Genomic DNA, 22,605 nt, shown 5'->3' on the forward strand with positions numbered 1-22,605 from the left:
TCCCAGTATCGGGTAGGGATCCAGGCTCCCTGTTCCTGTGCACACTCCTGTTGAGGGGGGATAAGAGGAGCATGTGCTCCCCAGATTTGACTGCGGGGCGGGGGTGGATGCGGGCTGCCAGCTGTAGTCTTGGACCTCCCTGCCCTGGTGCCCTCCCCACAGGAGCCCCACCCTGACTACACTGCCATAGTAAGGTGCCCCCTGCCCCACACTGCTGCTGGGCAGGCAGGGGGTGCCTCGCCAAGGTGACATGGGGCTCCCAGGGGCAGAGCAGCAGGGCAGGGAACCCTAAGCCCACAGCGGGCAGCCTGCATCCACCCCCATCCCACTCACAGACTCCGCTAAGCTCTGCTCTGGCAGTGCCTTGGGGGAGGCTACCATCTTAGGGCTCTACTCTCCGCTCCACCCCCTGGCAAAAATAAAAGTCGGCACCTATGCCATTAACAGGCCTGAAGTGTAAGACTGTGTTACACACTCTCCTGTAAAGTTAAAAAGCATCTGAAACCCATTTATTAAACTGATTTGTGCCTGCACCATGTTTACATGTACAGCTCCAATGTTTGCACGTGCAGATGGATAACTACATGCAAACAGGTAGGTATGCAAGCCCACAATGCCAGCTGTGTAAACAGAAATGGGTGCAGCCTTATGTTTTAGCACAGGGTTTGTCACCCAGGGGTACATGTACTTGCCACAGTGTGGGGGTGGGTGGGGATGGAGCACCACCACCCTGTGCTGCTGCCTCACAGGAGCAGGGTGAGAGCAGGGTTGTACAGACGCTGCACTACCACCACTTGCCATGCCCCTGCTCTGCAACTGGCCGCTTGCCACCCATCCCCAGCTACTTGCCACCCCCCCTCCTGGTACACTTATTAAAAAAGGGACCCCCAGGTGTACACTTATTAAAAAAGGTTGAAAACCCCTGTTTTAGCAGATGTGTCTTAGTTGCCAGCATACTGAACACTTTGCTCTAAATTATATGAAATCACATGCAACACATTTTTTCCATTTTTCCCAGTCCATGAGTTCAAATTCTGGCTCCTGTTAAGTGATGTAATTTCTACTTCATAAATGGGTCCACTTATAGCATAATTTAGCTCAACACGTAAGTACAAGGTTAGGAGAAGGTAGGAGGCATTTTGAATATAAACATAACGCTATGCATGGACAGGAAATGATCTCTACTGCAGCTGTCTGTGGGCCCACAACATGATTAATATAATTTACCTAGATTTTACCCTATAGCAGGGTTGTGAAGCCAAGATATTATTTTACTGACAATCTGAAAACTTTTTACTAACAATCAAATGTTTTTACTGACATATGTTTTACGTAATGTTAATTTAACTCTTCTGCCAGGCCCTGGATGGCAGTGACAAGGGTGGGGGTTCAAATTTAGGGGCTTAATACCAACCATAGTAAAAAAGGTTGGTTGTCAGTAAAAAGTTTGCAGATTGTAAGTAAGAAATATTTGAATGGGTTGGCAACCCTGCTTGACTGCAGTAATGATTTTACATCAAGCTTCCCCCACCCCAGGATTCCCCTATTCAGCCCCAAATCCCAACACCCCTGGCTGCTCCCCATGTAGTGCTGCCCCCATCCCAGCCCACCCCTTAGTTTTAATCTTGCTAGCCCAGCTCACCCCATCCTGGCATAGGCCCCTATCTCTCCCTTAAAGCCCACAGTTGCATCCTGCCCCCTCCCTCTAGCAGCTGTAAGACACAAGAGACAATGAAAGGGATGCAATAGCAGCACATGGTAGCAGCAGCACACGGCTAGGCAGGGGGATGGGGGCTATGTGGGCTTCTATAATCCATAAAGCCCTGACGAGCTCCTGGCAGGGTGCTGTGCTCCCATTCAGATACCAGGTGGCACTGCTGTGCTCATCAGGCCATCAAACTTGTTTTTTATGGATGGCACCAGTTTTTTATGGACTTTATGGACAAGCATTTTTTGCCCTATTTTTTATGGGTTGCCCATAAATTTACAGACAGTTGATAACCATAGTATATTAACTCCTTAGAAAGGAGCAGACACATGGCCAGCTATCCCAAACTAGATGGATGCATCACCCTGCCCACTAGGCAATAGAACAGTGAGTTTGTATTTAGCAAAGGGCTACCCCAGAAGGTAACTAACTAGAGGAGCAGACACACAACCCATGTGCTGATACAGCTTACAGAGATATGAAATGATACCTCATTTTCCAGGGAATAATTCACCCCAGAGTAGAGACACTTATCCTGGTGTAAAGCTGTATATTGTAGGTCCACTGCACTTTTATCCCAGAGTAAAGTCAAATTACTCCAAAATGAACCTGTCCTGTGTCCACAACTCTAGCAATACACTGGGCATGTCTACATGTTCATTAATGCACAGTAATTATGACACACTAAATTTAGTACATGTGGGCATTTTTACACATACTGTGGGACATGGCACTGGGCGCTTTAATTAGAGAGTTGCACTAATTAAAAGCACCCATGTGTCCCCGTGCATCCCCATACTGAAAAAATGGTGGCAAGTGCTTTGAACTAAAGCTCATTGAACGTGCTTTATTTTAAGGTACACTGCCGCCATTTTTTCAGCATGAGGATGCACGGAGATGATCATATATGTGATACAGAAGGCTGCCAGAACACATCAATTTCCATGTTCCAGCAGACTTGATTAATCACTGGATTAAGTGCTGGATTTCCAATTTATCAGAGCAGGCTCCCCGCACATGTATAGGAACCCTATGTAATTACAGGTACTAATTTAATGCACCGTAACTGGCACTACTCACAGTAGCACCAGGGCATGCTTTTTTTGTGATACTAATGCACAGTAGATTAATTCTTTTTGCCTGCTGTGCTAATGTGCAATAGAATTAGTCTACTATGCTTTTAGCATCTTGTGTAGACGTGCCCATGGGATGAGAACACTGGAGTGTCACATGATATGAATTTGTGAGATTAATCTTAGTGATAATAAGGAATTTCTCTTTTAAACTCTAGTAATGATTACTTATTGCACACAGCTTCCTAGCAACCAGTAGCACAGAGATCAATAATTCTGCTCAAGTTGTTATGTTGTCCTCATCACTGTAGTATTTAAGCAGCTTCCAGAAGTGTATTTAATAGCATGACAATCATTTTTCATATGTATGAGATGAAAAAAATAAGAAAATGTCCAAAGAGCAACGCAACACGGAGTGTTTGCTACTAACAAACAGACAATATGTTGCAGTGTATGCAAGTTACTGCCATTTTAGTGTATTTAGTATATTTTTTTCCAGCAAAAATGTGGAATAGACTCAACAACCACTTGTGGCCAGATCCTAGTCTGCTTATGAAATGCATAAGTGGATTTATATGTCTAAATCCTATTCCAGCCTACTCTAGCCCCTGAAAAACCACTAATGAGTCTACTTCTGTAAATAACAAAAAGCAGTGAGGAGGATCCATTTGCCCTTTGTGTTAATGTTTTTTCAGTTACTCAGCAGAGTTGATTGGCACCTGAAGGTGAAATAGGATTTGTCCTTTAGTACCTGTGCAGTATTCTTTCCCAGAGGAAAAAGCCATCTCTGTAGATAAAAGAGTTTGTCTATTTCAGCAATAGAATATTGTGTCTAGACTTTGGTACAGCCTCTTTCAGCTGCTTGCCTGCAAACATGGGAAGCCAAGCTGTGTAGTTCATCCACATTTGCAAAATGGTCGTGTGTGATGACAGCCCAGGCACACTGCTGAAAGTGTTCAAGGACTTTACTAAGAGCAACAAGAGAGAGACTGTGCTTTATGAACAGCTATGGTCAGCCTGAAGTGCTGCAGAGAGGTTTGAGCCAGTACCGACAAGATCCATCCATAATCATTTAAAAGGTTAACAAGAACACTGCCTACTAGACAGTTGGTTGGCCAGCCAGGTACAGATACCTGGCTAGAAATGTCTATCTTTGACTGGAGCTGCTATTCTGTTTTTTTGGGATATCTTTTCTGGGAGGGAAAGTGGTTTCCTATAGAATCTTCCATATCTCTGTCTGCCTCAGTATGATGTGTATCCAATGCAGGAAGATTGAATACAACTCCCTTCAGAGCCTGTTAATATTACTTCCCTTGATAAATCTCGTAGGGGATGTTATCTGAGAACACCAGAAAGCCCTGTTTCCCCAAGGACCTGAGCATGTTGCATTCACAGAACTCCTAGCCCCTGACAGACCCTGAAACCCTTCCCAGACTGATCTCCACACTGCCTGCAATCAGCTTTTCCCCAGTAGAATCATAGAAAGTTTGGGTTGGAAGGGACTTCAGGAGGTCATCTAGTCCAACCCCTGCTCAAAGCAGGACCATCCCCAACTAGATCATCCCAGCCAAAGCTTTGTCTAGCCGGGCTTTGAAAACCCCCAAGGATGGGGGGGCCACCACCACTCTGGGTAACCTGCTCCAGTGTTTTACTACCCTCCTAATGAGAAAAATCTTCCTAACATTTAACCTAAACTTCCCTTGCTGCAACTTGGGACTGTTGCTCCTTGTTCTTTCATCTGCCACCACTGAAAACAGACTAGCTCCATCCTCTTTTGAACCCCCCTGTCAGGTAGTTGGAGGTTCCTATTAAGCCCCTGTTTGGTCTCCTCTTCTCTAGACTAAATAAGCCCAGATCCCTCAGTCTTTCCTCATAAGTCATGTCCTTCAATCCCCTCACCATTTTTGTCACCCTCTTCTGGACTGTCTTCTATTTGTCCACATCCTTTCTGTAGTGGGGGGACCAAAACTGAACACAGTACTCCAGATGTGGCCTCACCAGTGCTGAATAGAGGGAAATAATCACTTCCCTTGACCTACTGGCAACACACCTACCAATCCAGCTCAGTATGGCTTTAGCCTCCTTGGCAACAAGGGCACACTGCTGGCTCATATTCAGCTTATTGTCCATTGTAGCCCCCAGGTCCTTTTCTGCAGACCACAGCCAGCTGCACTAGGAGTTTAGAGAAGGAGAACAAGTTCCTGTGGGCATAGGAAGATTGTTTGTGGATCCTTCTGAATCAGAAGGTAACAAAAGAAAGGGAGAGGTCCCTGTATCCCCAGTGGCTATATTACAGTTATGCACAGAAATCTTTGCAAAACTGACTTCTCCTAAATCCCAGGTAGTCCCACAGTGAACAGCTCAGCTCAGTGAGGAATCCAGGTCCAGAACATTCTGGAGTCTTTTTAATGAAGTGAGTCAACAGTATGGGCTTTCCTTCACACGCACCTTATCATGTACATCAATGATGCTCAACCTTCCAGCCCCACAGGCTGGATGAGGGCCACTCCACAGGCCAGATCCCACACATGGAGTCAGTGTGGGGGTGCAGTCTTGCATATCAGCTCAAATCCATGTGCTGGATCCAGCCACTCACTGGCCCAACCCCATGACAGCCTGACCCTGTGCATGGGCCAGTCCCATATGCTGGATCTGGCTGCAGACTGATGATGCAGTGCATAGTAGGGCTGTGGGAAGCTTCGGTCCCTGATTTGATTAGGTGGAGATTCAGCCCAAATCAGTGGCCGAATCTCCAAATCTGAATAGAATCAGAGGACCCTTTAATCTCTCCAAATCAAATCGGAGCTCTCTGAATCAATTCGGAGAGATTCGGAAAGATTCGGAGATTCAGACAGACACAGCTTTAAAAGTTTTTTCTATATACCTCGAGGTACCAGCACAGCTCATGATCACTGCAATGCTGGGGTGCATGGAGCATCCCACAGGAGCGCAGGGCCCCCCCCCATGTGCTTGGCGGTGAACCTGGAAGTGGACCAGAAGTACTTCCAGTCCACCTACGGGTCTGCCAGGGAGTGTGCTGGGGCCCGCCGGTGCCCCCCGGAACAGCAATTGGCTGCAGGGGGACCCCGGGTGCCCCCACCCAGACCCAGAAGGCACCAGTCCCTGAGCCAGGGGGGTGCGGGGACGCCCCACCCCATGCTCCCCGTCAGACCTGGAAGTGGACCAGAAGTGCTTCTGGTTCACTTCCAGGTCTGCTGCTGAGCACACTGGAGAGCCCCCTGTGCTTCTGTGGGACACTCCATGTGCCCCAGCATCACAGTGTTCACGGGCCGCCTGCTACCTAGAGGTATGTAGAAAAAACATATAAAGCTGTGCCTATGTCTGAATCGCTGATTCTTTGAATCAGCATTGAATCTTCAGATTCGGATTCAGCCGAATCGAATCAGGGACAGTAATCTGAATCAACAAATCGAATCACTGTCCCTGATTTGGGCCGAATCCAAATCCGAATCGAATAGTGCACCCCTAGTGCATAGGGCCATGTCATGTATCCTGTGGAGCCCATGGGTCTGGAAATTTGGCAGCAGAGGTGAGGAAATTAACACTGCCACTGCTACCCCCACCCCTCCCCCCTTATTTCCAGACTCAAAAGAGGCACTATGGGCTGGATGGCATAACTCCATCTGGCCTGTGGGCTGGAGGTTGAGCATTGTTTGCGGACACTAACATTGCATTTAAAGTACAGATCTGCAAGTAAGAGCATTTGTCTTGTTTGCATGATTACATACCTCTCCTTCTGCATCCACCAGCTGAGAGTCCAGCAGGGAAACCAACCAGGAAAAGGAAGGCCTTTTTCTGGAGTCAAGAGCCCAGCAGGACTGCATTACAAAGTATCTGCAGGAGCAAAAGAGATGAAATATGGAGCAATTCCCACAGAAAATGTCTCCACAGACAGATACTATCTACTAGCTGCTTCTGCCTCCACTGAAATAAAATATCATGGCCAGTCTCTTCAGGATCATTCTGGAGTAAGACCTTGCAAAAGTCTTTCTGTGGTTAAAATAAGGGTCATGCAGAGTGTACAATCTTCCCAGAAATCCATAAAAGGTTTATAATCTCTGCATAAGTCCTTCAATGATTTACAGTGTCAAGAACAAGTTCTTGTAGGAGTTTATAAGTTCCACAGAAGTCTCTGCCAGGCTCATAAAAACTGCAGTATATACATGTAATTTCATGGACATTATCATTTCCACAGGCTGAAGATATTGCAGTGTTACGTGTACCTGACCTCACAGATATTAAAATGTCCATTGACTAGCCCAGAAAACATCACAAAGTTTGCAATGGGCAGCCCAGAGTATTCTGCCCTTTCATGCATACTCTGAGTCTCAAATCTTTCTGTCTTGTTTCCTTTTTTCCTGCATTTTGTCACCTGGGAGCATGGGTGACTGGTGCCTCCTGACTTGGGGCGGGGGGGCAACTGCCCCCCCCAGTCGCCAGTCATCAGCTGGGGAGGGGTTCGCCCCACAGCCAATCCCGCCGACCTACAAGTGGCAGCGGCATGCTGCTGGCACTTCTGGGCACGCCCACTCCCCAGCCGGTGCTCTCTGGGGGAGCACCAGCACTCTTGCCTGCCCCCCTACCTGGGAACGCTGGCTGACAGGGAGTGCACCAGCTCTCTTAGGGGGTGCACATGCACCCCCATAAACTCCGTACGCATTGCCACTGTCTGGGAGTCCTTTCCCCCTTGGCAGAGTTCACAGGCATGACAGATGTCTGCAGGGTGCAATCTCCATGACAACTCAGTGGGCACATCTACACATGCAATTAGTGCACGTAAAGAAACTCTGGAATGTATTGCTCCTGAGTTTTTTGCTCCTAGGCATGCCATTTGAATGTGCACCTGGGAGCAAATAACTGCAGAGCAATCCACACTGGAGTTTATTTATTCACAGCATGTGGAGCCCATTCAGAGCAGTCCTGGCTGGCAGGGAGCCCCAGGAGTCAGCCTGCCAGCCTGAGGCTGCTCTGACTGGTCTCAATGTGCCGTGGAGGGACTGGTTGGGACACGAGGGTGTTTCATTGCAGGGCTAGCTGGCAGACAGCCCCTGTACTGAAGCACCCTCGTGCCCTAGCCAGCCAACTCCGTTCAGTGCTTTGCTGCCCATAAAAAACTCCACAGCAAGGTAGAACGTGTATTTACAAGTACCACCCCGCTGCAGAGTGTATTAGTTTCCTGCACCCTAATACGTGTGCATAGCTAGACAGCAAGACATTTATTGTGGAACTAATTAGTCAGCTCCACAGTAAACATCTAAAAAGCAGAGTAGTTATTGTGTGCCTTGCCTCTTCCCCATTGCCCGCACCCAAGTCCTTCTGGGTTACCATTTTCTTTTAGTACTAAAGGCTTGCTGCAACTGACCTACATGCAATGGGGTTCAAGAAGAACAATGGAGAGGAAATTAATGAAAGCTTTATTTAATATTTCAAATGGATTTACTGTAACATCTAGTTTAAAAAAATAAAAGAATTAGCATCAAGATGCTAGAGCTATGGGCCAAGGGATCTCTGGGAAGAGGAACCAAAAGTGTGCAATAGATTGGCCTTTTTTAACCACATGTCCTTTATTGCTACATGATCAAAGGTAGATAAAGAGACAATCTTGCCTTAAATCTCTCTTTCAAATATGATGGAGGGCAACAGAACAAAATACATACAACTATAGTATTTGGAAAATAATTAATAATAGCCTTCCATCCTATGCAGTATACAAAGCATGCACTTACATTTCTTCTGTAGCATAATAAGGCTGGTCCATTTTAAATCCACTTTGAATGAGTTTGTAGAAGTTTGCATCAACCTGAATACCAGGATAGGGGTTCACACCTGTGAAAAATATTGTGGGGAAAATATTAACATAAAAGAGGCCAGTGAAAAGTAGTGCTCTTCCACTGCCCCTCAGGACATACCAAGAGAGAATATTTCCCAGAGTAATATTCCATAAGACCAGACATCACTCTTAATTGTGTATATCCTTTCAAATAAGCTTTCGGGAGCCATCCATTTCACTGGTAAACGGGTCTGCACAACAAGAGAAAAAGGAAAAGGTTAGTGTTTCCTACGAACAGTGTATCCTACTCATAGTTCTCACTACCTGCATGCACACAAGGAAGAATACGGGTTCATTTTAAGTAGCTTCTAGGACTAGGTTAAGTAAGTAGGTAAAACTAGGGGTGACATACTGGAGCACTTTTTGCTCCCTGGGAGGTATATTTTTACAGACCTTACTTGCTGATATGAGAGAGAACCCTCCCTCCTTTTCCACTATGTTTTCTGAATGGTGTACTTGGGACTCTCCACACCTGGGAAGCTTCATTCAAACCTTCATTCTCAGATTGATCAGAAGAACCATGCTGGGCATTTCTAAACATGCTGAAGTGTAGCTACTGAACCTTTATTTTCTGTCTTTACACACTGCTGTCATTGAAAGCCTCACCAATTCAGGGCCTTGACAGATAACATTTTTACAATGGTATACATTAGATTAGTTTTATACACAAATGTAAATTACACTGGGATCAAGAGTGGACAGATGTGCAGCAATCCCAGGATAGCTACATGCAATACAGTTTTACTACTAGATCAGGAGAAGCAGGAAATAGCCTGTTTGCCTTGATCAAATAGTTACGCTGGGATAAGCTGCAGACAGACAGCACCTATACCCTATAACTTACATGGGTAGAATCTTGTCCTTGATTTCTCCGGAGGCCTAGTTCTACAGTGCATTCAAGGAAGTCATATGACATAGGGCTGAATGTCTGCTCCTTGCTTACACCAGTGAAAAGTGATTATACTGGTGCAATGTATTGTGTGTTCAGGCTGTTAGTCTAAAATAATACAGTTATCAGAGTAAGCACCGGGCTTTTTAATTTTCTGTTTTTAGGACTGACTTCAGGTCACTGTTGATTTGGTTTCCTATCTTTTAAAAAAATCTTTGATAGAACTTGGCTTTTCTCCCTTCTCCTGTAACATGTGAAACAGGTGGATTGTGTAAAGTACTGAATATGACCATATTAACATATGCAGTGACTACAACAGAGCTATACTGCTTTACACCATGTGAGCACCTGTCTGACAGCCTGCCTATTTTAATGATGCTGCTGATAATACTTAGATATTTTACACCGTTTTTCATCAACCCAATCTTAAAGTGCTTTGCAAAGGTGATAATATAGATTACTATATTAATACACAAATTACAAATGGTGGGAAGACAAGGCTAAGGAGCTTTTACATGTGGCTGGCATCCAAAATATGCATGGCTTCTTCAGTTCCACCAAAGCCACCTATAGCCTGAGCGCTCGGGGACCAACTCCCTTGAGACTCAAGGAGGAGACCTGATCAAGGAAAGGGGAGCCATCAATGCCCTTTGGAAGGAACATTTTGAAGACCTTCTCAGTCAAGACTCTGCTGTTGATGAGAGTGCTCTTAACTCCATCCCACAGCACCCAGTTGGAGATGATCTTGGAAGCCCTCCAAGCTTTGATGAGGTGAGGAAAGCCATCAAACAGATGAGGAACAGAAAGACATCTGGCACAGATGGAATTCCCACTGAAATTTTAAAACAGGAAGGAGAGGAGCTCACATCACAGGCTTATGCCTTCATTTTAAGGATCTGGAATGATGAGGAAATCCCAGATGACCTCAGGGATGTCATGATTGTGACAATCTTCAATAAGGGAGACAAGTCCAACTGTGGAAACTACAGAGGGATCAGCTAGCTGTCCACCACAGGAAAGATCATGGTGAGAACCCTCCTGAACCATCTCCTTCCATTTGCTGAAGAGCTCCTCCTGGAATCTCCGTTTAGGGCATCACGTCTCAGTGGGTTTAGGGTATCAAGAGGCACAACTGACATGATCTTCACAGATTGCCAGCTGCAGAAGAAATGCTGGGAACAACATAATCTTCTCTATGTGGCCTTCTTTGACCTTACAAAAGCTTTTGATTCTGTCAGCCGAGAAGTGATGTGAAAGATCCTTCTGAATTATGGATGCCCACTGAAATTTGTCATCATTCTCTGCCTGCTCTATGATGGTAGGTGAGCAGTGGTTTTCAGTAATCTATCACAGATTCCTTTGAGGTTAATATGTGAGTTAAGCAAGGCTGCATTATCGCTCCAACACTCTTCTCAATATTCTTACCACAATGTTACATCTGATCACTAGCAAGCTCCCAGCCACAGTGGAGCTAAACTACTAAATGGATGGTAAGTTGTTTAACCCCGGTCAACTCCAAGCAAAAGCCAAGACCACCCTGACTACAATCATTGAGCTCTAGTATGCTTATGATGCTGTAGTGTGTGCTCACTCAGAATCAGACCTTCAGGCAATCATCAACGTCTTTACTGAGTCATACAAGAAAATGGCATTGACACTTAACATTCAGAAGACTAAGGTCCTCCACCAACAGGCTCTTAGTGAACAGTCACCAGCTCTAGTTATCTAGATCCATGGTGAGACTCTGGAGAATGTTGAGTATTTCCTGTACCTCAAAAGCCATCTCTCACAGAAGGCTGACATCAATGACAAAATCCAACATTGCCTCAAATGTGCAAGTGCAGCCTTTGGACATCTGAAGAAATGTATGCTCAAAGATTATGACATTAGATCCAAAACCAAGCTCATTGGTTTATCAAGCAGTCATGATCCCCGCCTTGCTGTGCAGAGCTGTCATGGACAAGGTACAGGAGACATCTAAAGTTGCTGGAGAAATACCAACATTGCCTGCAGAAGATCCTCCAAATCCAGTGGGAAGAGAGATTCATCAACATTAGTGTCCTCCTGCAAGCAAATACTATGAGTATTGAGGCAACAATCATCCAGCATTATCCATGATCATTTGTTCAGCCAGCCATGTCATCAGGGTGTCTGACTCCAGACTCCCTAAGCAAGTTTTATTTTCCCAGCTCAGCCAAGGTGCATGTTCAAGAGGAGGACAGAGAAAGTGCTTCAGGGACATCCTCAAGGGCAACTTAAAAAAATGCAACATCAATGTCAACCCATGGGAGACTATTGCCCAGGACTGCTCCAAATAGAGGAAGAGTCTGCTGAAGGGATTTCAGTACTATGAAACTTCATGATAATAACAAGAGATGGAAAAGCAGGAGTTGCAGAAACAGTGTGTTGTGAACCAAGTAAAAACATCAAGTGCCATCCACCCCACATGGAAACACATGTCCAAGCTGCAGTAGAGTCTGCTGGTCCTGGATAGGCCTCATTGACCATCTTTAGATGCACAGATAAGAAAATCATGGAAGACAATCATTCTCAGTTGTGAAGGATTGCCAAAGTAAGAAGTAAGTAATAATTGCATTGGCCATTCAAAATCTGATTTGGCTAACACCAAAACTATAAATTTCATTTGCCAAGGACTGGAAAATTTTTCAAGGAATAAATGAGGTTTCTGGAGAATATGTTCAGCTATATGTATAATTACCAGCTAGATAGAACAACTGTGTATGTATTCATCAGCTAGCTATTCCTTCTTTTTGGTTGTTACAGCAATGAGAAAAAGCTAAGGCAGGCATGGGCTTACATTGCCTTTGATGATGTAGTTAGAATCATTCTCTATATCTCTGGCAAGGCCAAAGTCACATATTTTCACCACTTTTCCATGGGTCACTAATACATTCCTGGCAGCAAGGTCTCTATGGATGCACTGTAAAGAAAGAGATGGTTATTTTCACACAGTGATTCTCAACAGATAGAAGTAATTCCCCACTGTTTGTAAATTCATTCAAAAATATAAGGATGGACACCCATCCCTGCTCAAACTATTCCATGCTCATGAAAAAGTGACATAACCAATTTTGCAGAGCTAATAGCAAATACAATGTCTGAGCTATTGTCTCACACATTTTATGGAATGGTAACATCTGTGTATTATGAGGAATAGAAGACAGCTGTGATAAGAGTTCTGAGTGGCTTTTATGACCTAACATATAATTTCAGAGGAAAAAAATCCCAGCAGAAATACAGTTTGACCATACATGGATTAATTTAAAACTTTACAGAACATCAGGACATTGATACACACACCCAGGTTCACACCTGCTTTCTCTGCAATAACCATAGCCTTCCTGCTCCACTCTCCTGCCAGCAGAAGGAGCTGGAGCCTGGGTACCAGGAGGCCCAGAAAGGGCTCTTTAGTTAGGGAGGGACAGGGAGCTGGTTGGAGGATGACTGTTCCTCCTGGCATGACCCCTGCTCCCCATACATGTGACCTGCAGCAACTCATGTAGGTTCATTCTCTGTGCTGTTAAATTAAACATATGCAACCTGATTTCATGGTCCAAAGTAACCAGGGAGTCCCTCGTAACAGGCCTTCTCCAGCAGCTATGCAATCAAAGGTTTGCAGGGTGCTTGGCAGCTGTGAAACCATGAGCAGGCTCAGGGTCTCTGGGCAGAAGGTATCTACTCCAACAAATCCCACAAGATATCAGGACTGCAGAGGATCCATGAAGTTGAAATACCAGCATCTCTTATTGGGGCAAGTTTTGCCTCATGGCTGGAGCCACAGATTAATGTAGTCCATGTCCATTTGGACAGCCATGACCCTTTAGATTCCACTTTAACTGGGAACAGATCTGTTACTGGAAATCTATCAGGCCTAGAATTTAGTTTCTAGCTTCTCAAACAGGGAAGAGAAAAGGAAATGCAATAGATGGAGAGGCGGTAGATACCCCCAGAGATGACAAAAAATGGTTTAAGCATGTACATGCTTTGCATTAGCACACACAGGTTACAAAATGAGCTTTCTGGACCCCGGGAGGGGAAAAGAAGATAGGAAGTGCTATTGACAAAATGGAGAGAGAATAGGCTCAGCGCTTGTTGAGGGATACGTTTCTTCTTTCCACTGGTATGCATCCCCTCTTCTCTCTCCCACAAAGATGGTCTGGTGCAAAATCTGGCTCCTTGCAGTTTCTACTACCTAGGCACCTGGTTTTGCCCCAGTTGAAATGGCACAGGCTAAGTTGGGTGCCTATACACATGCATTGAGGCTGCTCTGATGTGCTGTTACAGAGTCAGAGCAGATTAAATTGCGTCTATTGGAGCATGGTAATTACCGTGCTCCAGCAGATTCCACTGCCACATGCACAGCATCCCTATGCTGAAAAATGGCAGTGGGGGTGCTTTAACTAAAGCATGTTCAACAAGCTTTAGTTAAAGCACCCCCGTTACCATACTTCAGCATGGGGACACTGATACACATGATGGTCCAGGAGTTTCAATTATTTTGGCTCTCTGAGCTGCTCTAATTAAAGCGCCCTCCTCGAGCACATATAAAAATGCCCAGGGTCAGTATTATAGTGCTGGACTTGTCATTTGCCCTTTTTATTAGGACTAGATTGTGACCTGGATGATGCGTTGCAGGGGAATGCATGCCTGGATGATGCATTGCAGGGGAATAAGGACTCTTATTCCTGGGCTGTTCAGTCCTTGGACCCAGACACAGGGGCTATGTGCCTGCTATTCCCCTCACAAAGCAGGCAGTGAGTGGAGAGCTAATGGGATGCTGGCTTTCCTTCTCCCCATCATGCTGGCCATGCAGCTGAAGTCCGCGTGCAGCTGAGCTGTGGAGGAGATTGTAATCTGCTGCTGGTGTAAACCAAAAACAAACCGATATGCCTTCAGAGTGAGGGGAAGTGGGGAGGGAATCACACCCCAGAAGGATGTTTCAGTCCTGATGCCTCAGGGGACCATCTCTTGCACAGGATGATATCTTATGGCAAAATCTAACCCATAACATTCTAGCTTCATTATTTTAAAACCAGGACTATCCAACTTCTAAACAGACAAAGGCCTCACCAATGTACCAGGATGAACCACTGGCTCTCTGGACAGCTGGCCATGCAGGCACCTCCCCACTTCACTGTGTGTGGGCACCCTGGCCGCACCCTCAGCTCTCCCACTGCATCATGCAAGTACCCCAGCCCTCAGGCTCCCCTGGCACTACAGAATGTGCTGCACCATGCTGTCCTGCCCCATGGGGTGGAGGCAGAAAGGGGAAGCCAGAGGAGAGAGAGGGAGCCCAGCTGCAGCTGGAGCAATGTGGGGAGCAGAAGCCTGGTGGGATCCCTGGGGCTGCAAATTAACACAGCCCATGGGCCACCAGTTGGACAGCTCTGTTTTAAAACTATTAAGGAAGACACAGATTAAGCTTGTCACCATACAGCTATATTCCTCTGGCAGCCTTTTGTTAATCTGCTTTATAGTTGCATTCTTTACTACCTAAACTTTTTCACAGATTAAACATACCGATTTTGACTCAAGGAACTCCATCCCTTTGGCAACCTGATATGAGAAGCAAAGGAGATCTTCAAAAGTGAGCACATTGAAGTCCTCTTCTTCATACAGTCTTCCATTGATGTATTTAATTTCATCTGCAAAAAATAACCAGACTTACTATTTCTCTTTGTCTCTTTGGCCTCTGTTTAAGAACACAACAACATTGCCAAGCTTGGTCAGACCAATGGTCCATGTAGCCACATAACCAATCTTCAAAAGGAGCAAGTAGTAAATGATTTAGAGGGAGAGTATAAGGACAAGGCAGGATCAGAGTAATCCATTCCCTGCGATACCCTCCCTGGCATCAGCTATCATTGGTTTAGGGATATTAGAGGATACATCCCTGACTGTTCTTCTTAATAGGTCCCAGTGGACCTGTCCTCTATTGATTTACCTAACCCTCTTTTGAAATTGGCTATACGATCTGCCTCTACAACTTTCTGTGCCAATGAGTCCCACAAGCTAACCCATTACAGACCTATATTGTTTCCCCCTCATCCTTCTCCTTTCCAAACAGAAGAGCCCTAGCCTTTTCAATCACTTTTGGTAAGGCACCTACCCTATACCCCTGATTCTCCTTACCGCCCTTCTCTGTAAAATTTCTATTTCTACTACATCCTTTTTGAGATGCAAAGACTGGAACTGCATATGGGATTCAAGATGTGGCTGCTCCATGGATTTATACAGTAGCATAATTATGTTTTTCGTTTTGTTTTCAATTCCCTTAAAGATGCCAATATTTTACTAGGTTTTTTGGTCACCACAGCACCTTAAGATGATATGATTAGTGAAAGGTCTAAAGGGTCTCCAAGGTCACTTCCCTGAGTCAAAGCAGTTAGTTCAGAGATCAGCATTGTGTAAATATAGTTGAGGTTATTTTTCCCCATGTGAAGTATTTTGCACTTGTTAATATTGAAACTCATTTGCTGCTTCTTTGCCCACTCACTCAGTTTTGTGAGAACTTTCTGAAATTCCTCACCATCATCTTGGGATTTACCTTCCTGGAATAATTTAGTATTTTCTACCAACTTTGAGATTTTACCATGCACTCCTTTCTTCAGGTCTTTTATCAAAATGTTGAACAAAACCAGCCCCAACCTAGGTCCTTGGCAGACCCTACTATTGAAATTCCTCCATCCAAAAAAATTACAATTTAACCTTTGTTTCATGTCTTTTAACCAGTTTTAAATTATCTCCATAGATCACAGGTGTTTTCACATTGCACTGTCAAGAATTGCAATTACTGCCTTATGCATTCTTTCTTCCCATCTAAACACACAATAAAGGAAAAGAGACAGGAGAAGATGTCTTCAGAGTCTAGCATCACCCTTACTATTATTTCTATTCTAGTAAATAAATGCATAAAGTTATTATAAGAAAAATCCTGAGGTCCTTAATAAGCTTTACTGAGGTGACTATCAAAATTGCAATTGGTGAGGAACAGAATGTAGGACTGGATGGCATCTCATGGTTATCAAATGCAGTCGCTAAAGTTATCAGGACCCAAGGCTGTTGTCAAAACTGTAAACAATCAAATCAATGCTAAAAAGCCTGCATTGCTATTCGTTCAAAATAAATGCATAATTTCTTACCTTCCTCAGAAAACATCATCATCCCATTTGATTCAGAGATCAAATCTAAGTCTTGGCTTGATTGCATATCTCCAAGGCTATCCATTTTAACTGATGTAATATATGATCCATTTTTTAATATAGTTCCCCTTCTGCAGTAGATGACATATTTTTAAAAAGTGGCATAGGACAGATCAAGTAATAATCTAGAATGCAAATAACTTTACAGTGAAAAATACTTAAATTACTTCCAGTTAAAACCTTTGGAACAGAATTCTATCTAGCATGACACTTCGACATGTCATAAATAAAAAACATGACATTTGGTTTGGATTTATGACACTTTCAGAACTGCCCCCAAATATGGAACCAACTTTCAGCTAGTTCCCTGTGGAATTCCTGCAGAGACCCAAAGGTTGAATTATGGCAAATCTGGAGTCTGCAGATCAGGCTTCCTTTGTTAGATATCATTTCTCTCCTTAACCTAAAATTAATTCATTTAAATCACCTGGATCCTCACATTCACTAGTGCTGCACTGGTTTAAAACAGCTGAGAATCCTGCCCAAAGTTTTTCTTTGCAAAGTCCCATAGGATGCATACTTGAAGTGTGCTGGATCCATGCAAGCATATGACTAAGAATATATTTTTAAACTATAACTGCTGCTGAATGTTTTACCTGGAGTTTTGATCCGTGTGGAAATTGTGGTAGAAGCTGAAATTGTGCTGTTTGAAGATATCTGTCCATGTTCTGTGAAATTTCTCTCTTTTGCTCCTTAAGTAGTTCAGAAGGTCCCCATAGCAACAATATTCAAAAATCAAGTAAACTGGTCCTGAAAGAATTTCTAACATGAATTTCTACTACTGTTTGGGAAATGGACGTATTTAAATAGGCCCTGCTGAAGGTCCCATAAGCCCGCATTCTCTCCTAGTCACAGGTAGAAATTAAAGAACTTAATTCTATAAAATCATTAGAAACACAGTAGAGTCCTGCTTACTACTGGCTCATGTAGCTGCCATGACAATACGAATAACAACCAAAGAAGAGAATTTGTTATCTTCATCTTTATTCCTTTGAACTTACTTTTAATCTGTTCCAATGGTTCTCAACCTTTTTAGACTCAAGGCACCCCCTAGAAAATGCCAGCTCTTCACTTTCATTCATTTTTTTTACTACAGAAAAATAATTGAGCTGTTCTTCTGTTGTAAAGAACTCAGAACGGCCACAAAAGGTCAGAATGTTGTTAATACTATGGATTCCTGTTTGAAATCCTTGGGTTTATCTTGTGAATCATATTTGCACACCTAACAGTGCTAACATTGTGTGGCACCCTGTGGCATCCTCAAAAGGATCTCAAGGTCCTCCAGGGTGCCACAACACCCTGGTTGAGCATCACTGATGTAATCTTATGTGTACCATTTTTCCATTTTACTTTTTCCTCCCCTCTCTGCTTCATTGTCTCCTCTTTTCTTCACTCCACTCTTTTTTCTTCAGTTCTTTTTCCCTTCCTTTCCTTTTCATTCAGACATTCAGGCTAATCTGTCAATCTTCTTAACCTCTTGGTTATGGCCTTCATACAGCTTTTGTACCAATTTCACATTTTGGTTAAAGATGTTATATTTATCTATATTGTTAAATTGTTACAACCCCTAGTGTCGACACAGTTTTAGTAATATAGAGGAACCTTACTTACATCAGGAGAGTTTAATCTATTTCCCTTAAAAGACAAAGCACTTTCAGGCTACAAACAGATGTTGTTTTTATTATGAGATCAGCTGTGCAGATTAATTGACTGGTATAGGCACTGCCTGGGGCTGTTGTCCATGGAATCAGGTCCCTGCTGCTCCCGCAGCTTTAGGAGACCAATCCTGTGAGACAACAGCCCCAGATGTCTGGCTCCAACCAAGGGTGTGCATCTGCAAGTGTGGATTAGGGAACCCCATGGGGTTCCCTTACTCTGCAGTATGAAATGCGTGCCCCAGAATCCCCTGCTTGGGGTGGCTGAAGAGCCCAGGCAGTCTAGGGCTGCTGTGATTACACCATAATTGAAAAGACCTCCACTACTATAGAGTACCACAAACTATTAACAGAAATTGTTGTGCTCACATTTTTGGGCACTTAAGGCATGACAAGGGTTAAAATATCTGTTTGCTTGTGTGAACACAAACATTTTTCAGGTGGAACAAAGCTGATCTCTGTTTGCAGCCTCAGTTTAAGCAATGTTATACCAGGACAATAGCATCCATAATAGTGGTATTCTATCACTTTAACCATCGCAGTATCATTACAGTAGTATCATTTTTGTGTGTAGACAAATGCTTAACTTTTCTTTCATTTTATCCCTAAATCATTTTCTGTTTCTTGACTACTGCTTAGCAGAAAATTAGGGCAAAAGAGAGAAATTTGTGAGATTTAACAGCGTTCAAAAATTATGGAGTTAGCTGCCAATAGCCAATTTTTGAAGTGTTTGTCTAACCTACTCAGATGCCTTCAGCAGTCTGATGATTTAGGTTTAAGTTTAGTTTTTACCTTTTTATTTATGAAATATAAGCACAAATACACAACTATAAATTGAAGGTAGAAACCAATCATTGCACAGAATGTAACATTATCTTGGAGAATAAAGACTGCTCCTGCAATTTGAAAAGATGTAGGTATGTTTCAACTAAGTGTTTATTACCTGACATAGTGCAAGCTCCTAGGAGATTCACAATATTTTCATGGTTTCCAATATGAGTCATCATTTTGAGCTCGGACATTAGAGCATCTTTTTCAGAAACATCAGGTTTTTCTGCAAAAACAGCATCATAAATTTAGGAATACATACAGCCTAGAATTTGAATCCTAATTAATTTCTTCTTTGCAGCATTAATTTACTTTAACTTAATATGACTTAATAGACATAAAACTAAAAACTTATGGAGAACTGGCCTAATGAATATTACTTATAAAAAGTTCAAGGGGTTGGAATTTAGGTGAACGTGATCAGGAGATTATTAATAGAGTTCATCATTCTCAAGCAAGAAACACATGGGAGTGGCAAAATAAGGACAAATACTTAAAAAAAAAAGCAGACTTCAGCCAATTGGAAACAGTCCAGAGGGGAGTAACAAGAATGACAAGAAACATAAAAAATAATACCTGGGAGGAAGAGCTGGAAGAGCTATATTTGGTTTAGCCAGAACAGCACAGATTGCGGGGGGCAGTGTAACAGTCTTCCAATAAACAAAAGGCTGTTATAAAGCACATGGTTATATCATTTTTTTTCCATGGCTATAGAAAAGAAGTGCTCAGCTTAGTTTGCAAAAAAAGGTTTATTTAGATGATTGGAAAAATCTTTTTAACTACAAGGGTATTGAAGCACTGGAACACGCTGCTTAGGGAGCCTGTGGGTTTTTTTAAGGACAACTAAACTTCCATTAAGGATGGTCTAGTTACAGGGACATAGGACTGATGGGGGGGAGGAGGGGGATGTAAGGGGCTTGTGAGTCATCAAGTCTAGTCCCCTGTGTTTGCAGACAACTATTTACCCAAAGGTTCCTAAAAATCATCCTTCCAAACCCGTACGCACTACACCTGCCAGGCATAGAACTGGAAACACCAGTAAGATGTAAAAAGAGCAGGAGAAACAAGGGCAATGCCAGTGCTGTCTCACCACAATGGCAGAGGAGTGATAAATTAATATATGATCCTAGGAAGAGGCCCATGCTCCACACTAAAGAGGGAGGCAAAAAACACCCCACAGTCCTCACTGGTCGGATCTGGAGATAAGTTACTTCTTAGCTCCACATCTGGTGGCCTTGACCAGAAGGCTTCCAATTAGGTACCTGTGAGGTTTCTAAGAATCAGTAGCACCACTTCAGTTAAAACTCCCAGTTCACTAGTGTTGAAATGCTTTGGAGATAGTGGGGGTACGGGTGGGAAGTCTCAAGCTTCTAAAACTGTGAATAGATATAACATCTGAAGTGCTTCCAAGGGTGAGCCAGTCAGGTGTATTTGCCCTTTGAAGTGCTCCAAAAATGGTGGAAGTGTTCCAAAAGTAACCCAAAGGAAATAAGTACTATTTGCAAGTGCTTCAAAATTCTCCAGTATCACATAGCGCTCTACCTATCTCTAAACCACCCTTCTGTTTGCTCTGCTTCTGCTTTCTCCGAGTGCTCCCCTCATCAGAACTAGGAGACTGGAAGCCAGATTCCTGGTGTCCAGCTCTTAAATCCCACATATCTCTTCACACCTGGTCTCCCAGTTTCAGCAAGGGATGCTCTGGGAGAAGGGACGTGGAGCAGACACCAGAACACTTGCTGACATTGGCTCCACTCCCCCGTCATGTGCATGGATGGAGAGCATGCCACTGAATGCAGCCAGGGAGATTCCAAAGTGCTCCAGCCAGGGGGCATGGCAGAGGGCTGTACATCTGCCTGAGGCTGAAAATGTTCTATTTTTTAATGGAAGCTGCACTTCAAATGTTACAGCTGGTCCTACCTTCAGTATACTTGATCTTACCTTAAAGGAACAGAATGGACTAGGTGACCTCAGGAGGTCCCTTTCAGCTTAGATTGCTATGATTTCTATTATATTACAAGTTTTCCTAGCCTAACCCCACATATTTAATACAACATATTCATTGAATTACCTTATGGAAGAGAGATCAAATCTCCCTCAATGTGCAAGAAGGTCAATGGAGGTCACTGAGAAGAGTGACCTGACTGCAAGGTCAGAAGTTGAGGCAGCAGATCTGTTTTTGCCTTGAAACACAAACACTAAACTGCTGCTTGGGAGAAGTATCTGGCATTTACTGTACCTTTAAGCATTTTAACTGCAACCTGGACTGAATCTCCTGTTTTTCTTATTCCGTAAGCTGTAGCGTTCATCACTTTTCCAAAGGCACCAGATCCGAGTACTTGCCCTACAAGACAAATTTAGCTAATATGATTTCCAGTTGGGTGCAATGAAAATTGAAACTATGTCTTCATAACAGATTGCTCACCAAATTCCAGATTTTCTCTTGGAAACTCCCATTTGGGATCATACTCAAATGTACTGAAATCTATGTAGATGTACTCATTATCAGAGGGGCCAACCATCTGTATCATCTGTAGTTGGCTTTCATATTTCAATTGCTTTGGAGATGAAAAATACATGGCATTAGTCCAACAGAAAACATGGTTATACAGAGAGGGTGGGTAGAGGGAAAACATTTAAGTTTAGATTTTACCTTTTTGTATTTATGAAAAATAACAATGGAGGCAAATATAAATGGAAGGCAGAATCCAAACGCTGCATAGAATGGAACATTATCTTGGAGAGCAAAGACAGCTCCTGCAATTTGAAGATATATGTTATTACGCAATGAGTTTGAATTGTGTGTAAATCTGCCACAGTTTTATTATCTCAACTACTTCCATTCCTTTTTGGCCTGAGATTTGGTAGGGGGAATTGCAAGTGGTCAGCAGCTCTCATGTTCCTACATCACAGCATGTATATATGACTTCTTGCATGTGGAATGAATCACTACCAAGTGAAGCAGAGCGCTGAGGGGTGAAGGAGAGTTTAGGTGGCACAAATTTTGTGGAGGTGAAGCTGCAGGAATACCTATTTCTCCCTCTTCTGCAGCCTTTCGGTTTTGGGGAAGTCTCTTTAAGCAGCCACAGCCAGAGAGAGTCCTTGGCAATGAAACTAGTCTGCCAAGGTACATATGGAAAGCTGAGAGCCAGCAGTCAAAGTTCTCCCAATGAAGACTCCCTCAGGTTTTGCAGTAGGTACTCTGACGTCTTCCATGTGGGACTGATGTCAGTAGACTCTGGGCACATCTACACATGCATTTACTCCATCTTAGATTTACTGTGCAGTAAGCTACTGCACAGTAGGCATGTCTACATGTGAATTTACATGCATCTAAATTTAATGCGCATTAGCCTAAGGTGCATTAAGGTGATTTAGGCA

The 22,605-nt window shown here is 43.6% G+C and overlaps 1 protein-coding gene across 1 annotated transcript in view; it reads right to left on the bottom strand.

The window, feature by feature from the left end:
• The window catches only part of FLT3 (fms related tyrosine kinase 3), a 68,961-nt gene that overhangs the window by 431 nt on the left and 45,925 nt on the right, over positions 1 to 22,605 (bottom strand). The window contains exons 13-23 of the mRNA XM_014521727.2: positions 21,878 to 21,981; positions 21,650 to 21,782; positions 21,464 to 21,568; positions 19,343 to 19,453; positions 17,341 to 17,494; positions 16,685 to 16,815; positions 15,063 to 15,187; positions 12,340 to 12,462; positions 8,712 to 8,823; positions 8,529 to 8,628; positions 6,531 to 6,636 (exon numbers count right to left, since the gene is read on the bottom strand). Of these exons, the coding sequence (XP_014377213.1) occupies positions 6,531 to 6,636; positions 8,529 to 8,628; positions 8,712 to 8,823; positions 12,340 to 12,462; positions 15,063 to 15,187; positions 16,685 to 16,815; positions 17,341 to 17,494; positions 19,343 to 19,453; positions 21,464 to 21,568; positions 21,650 to 21,782; positions 21,878 to 21,981 (1,304 nt within the window). The remainder of the gene's footprint in view (positions 1 to 6,530; positions 6,637 to 8,528; positions 8,629 to 8,711; positions 8,824 to 12,339; positions 12,463 to 15,062; positions 15,188 to 16,684; positions 16,816 to 17,340; positions 17,495 to 19,342; positions 19,454 to 21,463; positions 21,569 to 21,649; positions 21,783 to 21,877; positions 21,982 to 22,605) is intronic.

The sequence above is a fragment of the Alligator sinensis genome, unplaced genomic scaffold (genome assembly GCF_000455745.1).
Source record: "Alligator sinensis unplaced genomic scaffold, ASM45574v1 scaffold84_2, whole genome shotgun sequence".
Lineage (NCBI taxonomy): Eukaryota > Metazoa > Chordata > Crocodylia > Alligatoridae > Alligator > Alligator sinensis.